The 12,777-nt window shown below is 43.8% G+C and overlaps 2 protein-coding genes across 4 annotated transcripts in view; one reads left to right on the top strand and one right to left on the bottom strand.

Annotated features, from left to right (window-relative positions):
- The window catches only part of VOPP1 (VOPP1 WW domain binding protein), a 61,724-nt gene extending 59,662 nt beyond the window's left edge, over positions 1-2,062 (top strand). For all 3 annotated transcript variants that reach the window (XM_064419622.1, XM_064419616.1, XM_064419633.1), the window contains exon 5: positions 1,605-2,062. In XM_064419622.1, coding sequence (XP_064275692.1) covers positions 1,605-1,786 — 182 coding nt within the window. In that variant the 3' untranslated portion in view covers positions 1,787-2,062. The remainder of the gene's footprint in view (positions 1-1,604) is intronic.
- Positions 2,063-6,407: 4,345 nt separating this feature from the next.
- LANCL2 (LanC like glutathione S-transferase 2) overlaps positions 6,408-12,777 on the bottom strand; it is a 34,060-nt gene continuing 27,690 nt past the window's right edge. The window contains exons 8-9 of the mRNA XM_064419607.1: positions 11,200-11,272; positions 6,408-9,462 (exon numbers count right to left, since the gene is read on the bottom strand). Coding sequence (XP_064275677.1) covers positions 9,347-9,462; positions 11,200-11,272 — 189 coding nt within the window. The 3' untranslated portion in view covers positions 6,408-9,346. The remainder of the gene's footprint in view (positions 9,463-11,199; positions 11,273-12,777) is intronic.

The following is a 12,777-nucleotide window of genomic DNA, read 5'->3' as shown; positions in this document are numbered from 1 at the left end:
CCTAGGCCTAAATGGTTACAAAGATGTTACAGACACAAACTGACACTTCTTTGTTTAAATTCTAAGGGTTTTTAGGGCTCTCATTCTGCATCTGTTTTTCTCCTTAACTGAACAGAGTATTTTGCAGCTGTGGGGAGCCAATCCAGCTAGATTAATATTTTTAAGCCTGAAAAATAGCCTGGAGTTTATGTGAACAGAGAGTGTCTTAGGCTGGATTGATAAACACCAGATTTAAATTTAGAGCACAGTTTTACTCTTTCACAGTGCTTCATGGAACATGAATTGTAGGCAAATATGAAATAAGCACAAGCTCTTTGATGACCTGATTATGGCACCTGCTTCCAGACTGTTACTACTGTTACTTAAAAGCTTTGGGCTCTGAGCTAACCCCACAATTTATTTTATTTTTTAGTTTTAGTTTTTCCACTGTTCTAGAAATATTTAACAGCAAAAGCAATGAGAATTAGTAGTCAAGCAAGTTCCCATTTTCCAGTAATTACTCTTCTGTGTTCGGTACCATTAGCCAAATGTTGAGGTGGAGCCCTGAAAGTGTGGCTCATTGCCTGTCTTCTTCCTTCCCTGCAGAGATAACAGTAGCACCTTCTGCCATTCCAGCAGCATCTGCTGGGACTGCTTTTCTGGGAGCCTAACTGGGAGAATGGAAGGGGAAGATGACTTAGAAGCTGTGTTGTTTTTAGGAAACACAGACTGGCACCAAAAGAAGAAAACCTGTTGCTCAGCCACAACTTTTTTTCCCAGTCCATCTTTATTTAAACAGACAGAGAGAAAGAAGAAAAAAAAGCTGACTTGGATCTTGAGATAGTCTGTGACTTCAGTTGCATTAAGTCATCTTCCACCACCCACTGTGATATCTGAGGAGGGTTACACCCCAGTTTTGTTCTTCTGGCAGCAACCTCTGTTACTCCTTATGTGTCATAGCCAAGGAATTTTGTGTTTGGCCATATATTTCCTTTCCTTGTCCCTGCAGGCTCCGACGTCATTTTCTAAGTTGAATCTATGCAAAGCAATCTTGTTCCATTGTGCTAGCCAGCAGTAACTGACTGCAGCTTGGCTCTTTGCTTCATACAGATTCCTCTCTAAACTGTACTGTGCCTAGGAGGGAAATAATCCATCTGAGCTTCACTCTGGCTTATCAGCAGGTCCAGAACACCACAAAATAATCTCTGAAGTCCTTTTGTAAGACTTGACACCTGAGTCAGGGCCACTGTAGAGACTCCTTTGTCCATCTGGGATCCCGCAGCTCTCCTCTCTGCAGACAGAAAAGCTTTTCTGTCAGAGCAACTGAACAGGGCTCACTGTTTTCCTTTTGAAATGGTAGTTGCTTGGGGCAGTGGTGCTCTATGCTTCACTAAGTGATTTCCATTGGATGCAAAACTGAAACTTTTCAGTAGTATCTGAAGAGGTGGATGCAGTCCTGCCAGCCTGTTTTTTTTTTTTTTCTGGAAGGGAGAAAGACTCCTTGTCTTTGCATTGATGAACACTTTGAAAAACCTTGTCTGAGTATGCAGTACACAGGCCCTGGGAGAGCACAACCTGATGCCCCTGCTGTTGCTGATACTTTTCTCTCCTTTTCTTTCTTTCAGGATCACAACAACCTGGAGTGCCGTATTACACAGATCCAGGTGGACCTGTGATGAATCCCATGGCTATGGCTTTCCACGTCCAGCCCAATTCCCCACAAGGAAACCCGGTTTACCCACCCCCACCTTCCTATTGCAACACACCACCTCCCCCATATGAGCAGGTGGTGAAATCCTCCACATGAGGACTCTGGCTCTCTGACCTGACTGTGTGAGAAGAAGGTGCAATTGCAAAATGACCAAGGTGGAGGGCACCTGCCCTTTTGAACACTTGCTAGTTCTCCAAGTCCTCTCTCCTTCCCTTCCCTGCACCTTTCCTCATTAAAGTTACTTGCAAAAGGGTGATTTTTAAATTTTTTTTTTGTTTTTTTTTAGTAGAAGTGGATTTTTTTCTTTTTCTTCAAAATGAGAGAAGTTGTCTTTGTAATGCTTTTAATGGAAACCTATATTTAAAACCTGTATGTCTTTCTCTTTATTTATTGTTTGTTTCAATCAAGGTTTTAATTGCGTTGTGGCAGGTTACTGACAGCAGTTCTTGTGACCCCAGTGCAGCCTCCTAAGACCCCACAGCAGAAATGCCCTCAGCTAAGGGAAATGACAGACAAATAAAGGTAGAAGCAGCAGGGCAATAATTTTACCAGAAATTGTGACTACCATCTTTCATTTTTACTATTTTCTTTTACAGTTCATTTCTGATGTATAATAGAAAGATGCTCTGATAAAAGTCACTGTGACTAGAGCACCAGTATTGGTTGAGTCGTAGCAGGGGCTCTGCCAAGTGCCCTAGAAAAGAGGGTGTTGTTACTTTAAATGATGCATCCAGAATTAAGGACTGGGACTTGAGTGCTTCTTGCCCATCATGTGAATTTCACCTGCTTGATCAGCATCTTGGCTCCCCTTGTTTTACCAGCACTGAGTTTGTATGAAACAGACAATGACCTAGATGTTGGAATGAGAGGAAGGTGTTAAAACCACACAGCTACTTGTGCCTTTTGACAGAACAGTTAGAAACACTGAAATACATAAGTTTTCTTACGTAAACTGGAAAATATTTACAGCAAAAAGGGATGGGAGCATAGGTACAAGTTTACTGCCTTTGGCATTGATGGGAGTTTAGTCCCTGAGAAATAGGCTATAATGGAAGATACTTACTGCTGCCACAAAGAGTACCAAGTAAAGCTGTCATCTTAGGTGATAGATCTGTAAATCTGCTCTCCTCTCTAGGTCAAAAAAAATAGTAACTTTTTGGGATAGGTTCTTAATACCATTATTTGACCTGATGCACAGATGGTTTGGCTTTCAATATCTCCCAGCTCTTCATGTATTTTGTTGTGAGTGCTCATGGCCAGTCCTCTTAGTGACCACAAATGAATATCTTCGAATAAACACAGAGTCCCTTTGCCTCTGAGGACTCTCACACCCATCCAGGTCTAGCAAAAATTTGAAGTTGCTCTGAAACATGACTTCGTACTGATGGGATCTTCTCCCTTTGTGCATATTCAGTCACGTCACTGAGAAGTGACAAAAAGAAGATGTCATTGCCTCCTGCTGCTGCAGGACCTCCAAAATAACATAGGGTTAGGAGTCCCATATGGTCTTTTGGGTACCAGGTGAATGCTCCTGTGTGATGCCAGGGCACAGAGGTTTCACTGTAGTGTTTTGGAGTCATCTGAAGACCTGTGTTGCACAGGCAGCCAAAGCTTTTGTTGCTGTTGTTCTGTGCCAGTGGCTTCTGAGAATTTGTTTGTAGATGTCAAGCTGGATTTGCTAAACATCCCTTTTTCTGTGAATATGAGTGTCTAACAGAAAAACTTGTAAGGGCCACTGTTCCTGCTGGTGGAATCAGTAGCCATCTGGAGCAGAGCTAGCACTGGAGGAGCTCATTCCTGTGGACTTGGGTGAATTAAAATCAAGGCTTTCCCTTACTGTGCATCATAATAAGAGACAAAGCAAAGTACTTCTGTGTGTGCAGTCTTAGCTTGAGGGACACTTCAGATAACAAAAAAGTACCTATATAGATGAATATGAGGTCCGTCTGCACATCACAATTGTATATATTTTCTAAATTAGCTTGTCTTGAAGTGTGAAAGCTGTGTATGTCACTGAGTATGATTGTGTTTACAGAACATATTTTTTTTAAAGCAATTCCAACCTTTTTCTGTCAATATAAATGATAGCAGACCTCATTTTAATAGATAGGTGTTGTTAAGTCCATTTTATATTATAAAATATATCTGTGACAGCTGGCATTATCCTGGATGCATCAAATAGAAGCCTTTGTACAGTGAAATTCAGCTTCAGGTGAAGTTTTCCTGAAGTCTGGCTCATTTATTTACTAGTGTAGATGGATGACACTACCTCATACAACACAGGGAATTCTCTGCTAGCAAACTTGCTTGGTCTTTTCTTGAAAACACAATGCCTGTGTGGGCATCCATACGTGTTAGTTGCAAATTGTTTACATGCCTTTCCTCCAGTTGCCTCGCCAGTTCCAACAGGATTTTACTTGGCAGTGGCCATGCCCTAGGAGCTGCCAGCTGCTGCAGCTTTGCTAATGTGAACTTCCCCATGAGGTTTGGTGCTTTATCTGCTGGGATTCTGTGGGTGCAGCTACTGTGTCCTCTCTCAAACACTAGAGAGGTTTTGGTGCCTCCCTGAGGTAGGGTGGTGGTTTGACTGCAAAGTAAGGTTGGTTGTCATGGCTGGGAGCCCTGGGGATCTGTGGGGCTCTCCCCTGCTCCTTCCCAGAGGCACTGGACCAGTGTGCAGCTGACTCCCAGCCGGCCTTTGAGATCTTCCAGTCAACCTCAGGAAGGTGATTTTTACCTGTCTGTCTCCTGGTTCTTGCAGTGAGGTTTGATCTAGGGGGTTAAACCCCTTGACAGGGCTTGGGCAGAGGGAGCTGCTTTAGTGGAGCCACTGAACCTGGGTGGGGAGCCAGGAGCATGAGCAATGTAACCTCTCTTTTCTTCAGTTCTGCGTCCCCAGAATGTACCTGGTGTACCTCCGAGGAGGCAGGGACCAGGCAGGGAAGTACACCTTTGCCTGACCTGGCAGGAGGAAGAAAGAGAAGGGGGTCAGTGCCCTTCTGAAATCTCCAACTATGCTGCTTTATGAGAAGAGGCACCACCAGGGACTCCTGGTTCACCCTGCCTGTAGCTCTGGTGGGGCCTGTGTTTCATCACTATGGGAAGTGATAATGTAGTGAAAACTTTTTATGGTTTATGGGTGTTTGTTTTGTTTTGTTTTGGTTTTTTTTTTCCTTTGGAGCCTCTTTGACAGCTTACACTGCTGTAACAACAAACAGCTAGAATTGTATTTTCCAAAAAGGTATTCAGACCATGTGAAGAAGCAAAGGAGGTTTTCTTTCTTCCCTGCTTTAAAAAACCCAACATATACATATATCCAAAAGGTCACTTTTTGGCACACAGGTCAGCCAAGAAGCTGTAACACTTTTTCAGATAGTGAAGCTATCATCATTGCTAATTGAGTAGGTGGAACAGGATGCCTTTGTAGGCCCTGAGGCTGTGGAACCCTCCCCTCTGATGCCCTGTCACCAGGAGCTGAGCTATCTTACAGTTTGTACTATTTGGCAGGGAAACGACTACAGAGACACCACGCAGGGCAAGATCCAGCATGAGACAGCTTTTACAAAGCAACCGCTAGATAATAAGGCAATTAAAGATGAGAGGTGCAACTGGCAGCCACTGTTCCAAGCTGCCATGTACTGCAAGGTGAACGTGAGAGCAGAGAAGGCAAAGGGAACAGTGACCAATTAAGCAGCCCTGCCTTCCTGCACCAATCTGTTATTTTAGCTCTATGCAGTGAGAGGAGTCAAAAGGATGGATGTGTCTTTACCTGTCCCACTCTGCTTCTGTCCTGCTGCCTAACTCTATCTCACCTAATAGCTACAAGCTGGATTTACCACAATCCACTTGTAGATGTCAAGGAGAAGCAAGCAGTGGTTTAAAGTCAGGTCCCTGTGCACAAATCACACTGGTCCTGACTGTGAATCGACATGAAACCAATGAAACCGTATGGGAAAAAAGTGAACAGTTTCACTAGGAAAGGCTGCTGCATCAAACACCCCGCTGGGCAGGGCTGGGCAGCACAGTGGTGACTCTACCCTAGCTGTGAGGTGACACACAGCACACATACTGCTTCCCATGCCTCTCTCATGTGCCATTTAGATGTTAGCAATCTGCTGTGCTAGAAAAGCCCCAACGCCGTTACCAACCTACACCTGAATTTGTACAGATTGTCTACAGACCAGAACTGATCCTCTCCATCCAAAAAATGCAGCAGTTTCTCTTGGTGGCCAAGATGGCCATGAGTGGCACAAGGGGCTTTGTGAAACAAATACTACCATTTCCCTGCAGCATACGTGGATGTTTTCTTCTGTTAAAGCCTAGCTAGAGCAACATTTGAAACTTCCTCAAAGCTGGGAAACAGCTGTTGTTCAGGTGGACAGAGAGATTTCATACATGTGTTTTAAAAACCAGTTCATCCCGAGTCTGGCTTTAGCTGCAAACTCTTCCACAGGATCTGTGTGGCCACAAAGGAAAGCAGAGCTTTGCCCTAAGCAATGTACACTAAAATTCATCTGGGAGCAGCAGCAGGAATGGCACCTGCAGTGCTAGGAAAATAGGAAAACAGCAATCTGCCCTCTTTCTGGCATGTGTTTCATCCTGCAGGACTATCAGATAGAGAAGCAGCTCAGCAGTCAGATCAGTGGGACAGCCAGCACCACAGTGCTGGAGGGAAGCAAGGAGAACCACAATGAAGAAAAAACCACGCTCAGACAAATTACCACCATATAGCTTGATCTTTACTAATAAAGCCAAAGAACAAAACATCAGCATTTTTTTCCTCTTTTTCTGCCCAAAGAGCTTTTCCATTTTTAACACTACTGCTTTTTGCAACAGGTGGACTATTACACACAGACAAAGCAAACTAGGGGATATTAAGACATTTTCTACATTTGTAGTTTGATGTCATTTCTGCAGACAATGCCTTGGTGAAACACACTTTTTCACCTTCACACCATATCTTTCCTTAAGGGGCCACCAAGATATCACAATGCTGTGACAAACAGAAAGGAGGAGCCACAGGGAAAGTCACGTTGGGAAAATGAGGCAGTTGCACTGTCAAGACACTTCCCAGCTCAATACATTTCCAGTCTTACTCAGTTCTGAGAGGATTCTGCAGAGAAAGATGATGCTAGGCCTGCCAGGCCCCACCATGGCAGAAGGCTGGCTATGTTACAGAAGAGCAGGTAGCTGACTTGCTCATTATCTTGACAGGTACACTCCAGCATCTTGGGGATTCAGCTGTTCTTAGTGTGTATATTTTTCAAACTAGCAGGTTTTAATTCCCTTTAGGCTCCAGCCAGTCAAACTCGCCTCCCACAGGAGCCATTCCCAGCACAGTAGCCAAGACCAATATGCATATAATCACTGAATGAAAAACCTTCCAGCTGACCCCCTAGTTAAACAATCCATACAACAGAGGCTTGGGATTTGCCAGGGTGGCCAGTGTTTGCAGGCAGGTCCTGTACATGTGGTGAGCCCTTTCCCTGTTAACACCCCCAAAATGCTCTGCACCCACAGTGGAGGGGAAGGAACAAAGAGGTGGGGGTTATGTGAAACAGGATCAGAGCTGGCATCTATCTCTGTTAGTATTTCTCTGAGAATTCCTGGGCAAGTTCCCTTCCTGCCTTTTCTCTGGGCAGGATCAGACTGAAGAAAGAAAGAGTTAGCTCTTGGCATTCTTGGCATGGAGGAATCTCTCATCGAGATGTCTCTGCTGGTACACTGTGCATTGCCTCCATGACCAGCTCTTCCTGTTCCTCACTGATCCCTCACAATAATAACTCCCTCTCTTCCTCGCTTTTCTGCTCTGCTCTTGTTTGCTTCAGCCCAGCTGCTTGCCATGAGGCATTTTCCCCAATCTCTGGCTGTAGAGATGCAGCTGGGTTTGTTGCTCCCATTTCACCTTTTGCTTTTGTCAGAGGGGTGGAAGAGTCTTCTGCTGCTCCCATGTTTTAATCCTACCTGACAAACCAGCAGAGAAGCTGCTACACTGTGACATTAAGGTGTTTGTGCACTTACACTGCTGCTGATGTCCAACAGAACATCACACGGGATTTGGCAACAGACACTGGAAGAGGCTCAAGGAAGCCACCTGCAAGGTGACAAATCAAGACCAATTTAAGGAGGAACAATGCATCTCCAAGCCAAACCACAGGCACTGGCACTCAGCAGATGGCCCACAGGTCACAGATATCCCGATGTGTGCCCAAAAGGTCAAACTGTGCCATCTGTCACACTCGCACCAGACAGAAGATACCAATTAAAATCAGCACCTGCACTGACAGAGCACAAGGAGACCTGGGGGAGGATGACCACAGAGCCTGAGTGACTGGGAGTGTGCTACACTTCAGGTACTACTTGGACACACAAGCCTACTCTAAGAGTACTTGGAGTATGTCCCACTTCTCCCAAACCAATGGCCTGACACTCAGGAGCACCTAGAGGCAGGTCTAGTATTTCACAACCCCACCACTCTACAGGGGGAAGCAAAGCACTAGCAGCAATTAAGACTATGGGAAAAGAGCTTTTTCTGTGTGGATTTGAAAATGAATTTTACTTCAATTACAGCCACTAGCAATGGCTTCATATTGTTCAATAATCCTCTGCAGCTTCCAAAACCAGCTGGTATTTATCACTCCTCTACTACTACACGGGAGGGGACGGCCTGAACAAATCACCACTTTGGTTCCAAAGTAACAACCATCCTGAGCCACCTGCATGAGAGGCTTGTCCTGGCACCTTCCCTTGCTCATCTGTATATGAGATGCTGCAGGAGAGGTTTATTCCAAATCAAGGTCTAGGAGAGGAGAAGCAGTTATGCTGTCCAGGCTGTGCTGTTGGTGGCAGAGGGAGGTTAGTCCAAGTGACTCCACCTGCAGTTTAAACTCATGGCATGGCATGGCATAGGGTTTTGCAGCAGTGGGGAGAAGCATCTCCACCCTGCTATAAGCACCTAACACACTAACCAGCTGCAGGAATCAAAGGGAACCTCTCTTTCAGACTTTAAAAGAAGCCTCCCACAACAGCAGCAAAAGACAAGTCAGATCCCTTCCAACCTGCTAACTTTATGAAAACAGAAATGGCCTCACGCCTCTTCATCAAAACAGGCTGATCACCACCAGCTTAGCTTAGAAGGACTGTGGAGAAAAAGGCAGAAAAAAGGAACACAGAAACGTTTTTCATCTCTTTTTAGAGCTGCTAGTACACCAGTGAAGCTGGGCACCGTCCTGCAGCGAACTCTCTCTGCGGGTAACCAAGCTGCAGAAAGCAACACTGCTCTTGTGAGTCATGCACGAAGGTACAGGACGGAGATTCACACGGAGACCAGCTTTTGGCTAACAACAAAAGACTCGGATCAACACACAACACCAATAAACGTGCAGAGCATGGCAAAGACCTGAAGAAGACAAATACAACAGAAAAGAGAAAGTTCAAAACTTGACTTCTCTGGTCCTACATCTGAAGGTGTCACTTTAACAGAACTTAAGTGTGGCTTCTCCTGTTCATGCTCTAATGACTTCATGGTCCTTTGGGGCAGAAGGGGGGAGAAAAGGGCTTTATCCATCTGTCGGTTCAGCGTCAAGTTCGTTCACTATCAGAGGCACGAAACAGTCTCATCTCTTTTGGCATCAGTTTCCTTTCAAAATGATGGTTTTAGCCGTCCTGTTCCACTTTGTTTTCCCTCCTTTGAGGTCTAAGTTCAAACGCTGGAAACTGGGAAGTCTCCGGTACTGAAATGTCTGAGAGGAAGTGAATAGCTCCAGCCATGCCTAAAACATAAGGAGAAGGAGATCATTGTGCCCATTAAAATAGCACAGCTGACAGCAAAGGCAACAGCACCCAACTGAACACCTCCCTCACTAGGATCTTTTTTTAAAGAGGTGAACTTAGGCCCTACAGAAAGGCAAGTTCATCTGTACTTCGCCCAGTAAACGAAATTTTGTTTGAAAATATCAAAGGCAAGAACCAAGATGTCTCTGCTAATATGTCTTCAACTGAACAACCTCAATGCTATTTCAAATTAAGAAAAAGTTAATCCAAGCTTGGACTGTCCTTCCTAGTTTGAGCAGCTCTGGCTTCTCATTTCACTGGTTAAAAGAAAAAGCCAAAACTTTATTGCACTTGTGAAGTACAGATTCATTTCCTCACTATCTATGAGAGGCCATCCAGACCCCAAAGTGCATCACCCAGCAGAACTCATAGGGTGACAGACAAGAGAGGCACAACAAGGAAATCATACAAGTTCAGTTTTATGATCAAGCTAAAATCCTGTTTTATAAACAGCTATGCATATAAAGGAACCTTTCTGAATTACAGTATCTGATTGAAACAAAACACTTAGGACAATTCCATAAGATGCACATGCAACTTCTGTTCAAAGCACACATGTACAGGCAGAATTGGACAACTGCAAGCACAATTTTGGCTACAAAAAGAAACAAAGCCCCAGTTTAAGAGGTTTTTTTCATCTCAAATATGAGACTTCTATATTTTTCTTTAAAAATTCAAGACAATTAAAAACTAAAATAAAGCTGTATGTCAGCATTCAAGCACAAATCATCCTGCTCTTTGCACTGTTTCACCTTCTCAACAAATTTCAAAGCTTTTATACAAGAGATTGTATGCATGCTCTTTTCCCTCCCTACAAGAGCATGCAGGGGTGCTCTCAGGAGTAGGAGTAATTATGCTCTTCTCCTTTAAGCATTAAGACAATAACTCTCTATTTAGAAGGGCTGCCTACAAACTCCTGCTCTCTTGTGTTCATTCACACCCTGGATTGTTAATTTGCAAATATCCCTGCTCGGCTGCTGTAATTTCAAGTATCTGCGGCAGGTGGCACACGAGGCTCGTTGTTCATGGAGCAGCCGCGGTGCTACCTTAAATCCTACTTGGATCTGTAATTCCTTGCTACTGATTCTGTAACATGAGGATGATACAAGGAATAGAAAATAAACTATATTAAAGAAAATACAAAGCTCTAGGAAAGTATCTGGTAACATCTTGGAACTTATAGATAAGCCCCTAAGAACTCTGCACTGCTTTTCTGTTCAAGTGATTTAGGTTCATATTAAAACTATCTTTCCCTTGGTTGAGTATGGCAGCAGAGAAGGCCTAGTTCTGACAGCTAGGAGACCCCCTACCCACAGCTGCTCCTCCGCCCAGTCCCTCTGAAAAACCACCTGAACTTCTGAACTTCTGTTGCCTGAACTTCTGTTTGCTTTAAACCAAGCTGCACCAGCACAGCAGAATTTTATTCCGGAGTAACACTGCCACTGGTTTTACATTTGAGCTGCTGAAATGAAAGCAGGAGGGAGAGTTGTGATAGTGAATGCTTTTTCTTTGTCCTTTTCTACCCCTGCCTTCTTTTAGGCAGAGATGATGGTATAGGGGGGCTGTAATAGTGGAGGAACCCACTGAAGACTTCCCAACTCCTACACACGTGCCAAAATTGCAAGGAAGTCACTCTTTCCTGTAGTACAAGACCATTTGCAACACCATTACTTTACCTTCAAAGAGGGAATAAGGTCGGTCAGGAATACGACATCCATGTGCACCATACTCCAAACACCATTCAGCAAACTGGGGAACACATTAAAAAATATATTTTTATTCAAGACTGTTAAATGCAATGAGTATCTGAATATCATTAATAGGTACAAGATGTGAAGCAGTGTAAGCAGACACACAACATAAAAATCTCTGAGATCAATTTGTCTTCCTTTAACCATGACAAGGCCTGCAATCAGATTTTAAAATATGTATTTGCATAGAGTGAGTTTCAGTTTCATAACAATGCAATGGTTGGCTAGACATCTGCTTTTTGTCAATCAACCCTGCCACATGCCAAGGAAAAATGCTGTAAGAACAGATATACTCAGTCAAAATTTTACTAATGTTGTATCAATCTCTTATCTCTCTTGGTTCTTAATTTATCCACAAACTGAGGACTTACAGCTGTTAATTGCATTTTCTTTCATTTCTGTGCACCAATTTAGAGTATTAAATCTTCAGCTGTCATTAATTAGTTTCATTTATTTGCTCTTCCCAAGCCTTATGAAAAATCATTATAAATACAGTTAGACAATTATGGTCATTAATGTTTTGTTGCAGGAGATAGATTATCATTAGAAAGAGTTAAAGTGTCTCACATTTGATCAGCACTGCTGCAGTAGCTACATTAGACACACATGACTTAAGAACCACACCTGGATCATTCAGTAACAACCAGCTACTTCTCCTTTATGGCTCCCCCGAGCATCAGGGGGGCACAAGTTCCCCTGGCATTTCTGTGCTTGGATGCAAACCACTGCTTGTTCGAAATGGATGCATGGACTCCTGCAAAGCCAACAACTGAAAGGTCTCTCCCTGCTTCCCCTGCAATTTGGCCTACCTGTCAGCAAACACATCAGCCTAACTAGAGGGTGCCCCTGCCCTAGAGCTGGGGCTTTATGGGGTCTAAGCATGATTCCAGAGTCATCAGTCTGTTCATTGGAAAGAAATGGGTGGTATCTCTCCTCCCCTCCCCTCTCCTCTCTATTTAAATATTTAGTGAAGGATAATGATCTTCTCTTGATAGAGGTATGTGCATATGTGTGTGTCTTCAGGAAACACAAGGAAAAAGCCACAAACACTGTGATTCACACTGTTATTAAGAACTGATTGAACATTTTTTGGGCACCCTCTGGATATAGATCTCCAAAGTATGGTTTAACTCTCCCTGTCTTAATCCTGTCCCTGCCTTAATCCTGTAATCCTGTCTTAAATATGAGGACCAAACATGTTTATGGCATGTTTCTAAGCTACAATCAATTCTTGCAACATCCACATCTGATTGCACACTAGCCTTGATTATTACTTCCAGCCTGGGAACTGCAATGGAAGTTTAAAAAATGCACCCTAGGCTACTGAAACACAACCATCATTTGCAAGTTCATAACTTCAGCACAACTGTGACCCAGTAAGCCACAGGATCTTTGTTTAACTGGCTGGGAGAGAAGAGGGGGAAGAAACAATATCTTAGGAAGACATCTGACATTATTTGTCACACAGATGGGCATGCTTGCCACCAACAGTGGCAATCACAA

This window comes from Passer domesticus, chromosome 1 (assembly GCF_036417665.1).
Source record: "Passer domesticus isolate bPasDom1 chromosome 1, bPasDom1.hap1, whole genome shotgun sequence".
NCBI classification, from domain to species: domain Eukaryota; kingdom Metazoa; phylum Chordata; class Aves; order Passeriformes; family Passeridae; genus Passer; species Passer domesticus.
The sequence above is the reverse complement of the archived record's forward strand: the minus strand, read 5'-3'. Positions and strand labels throughout refer to the sequence as shown.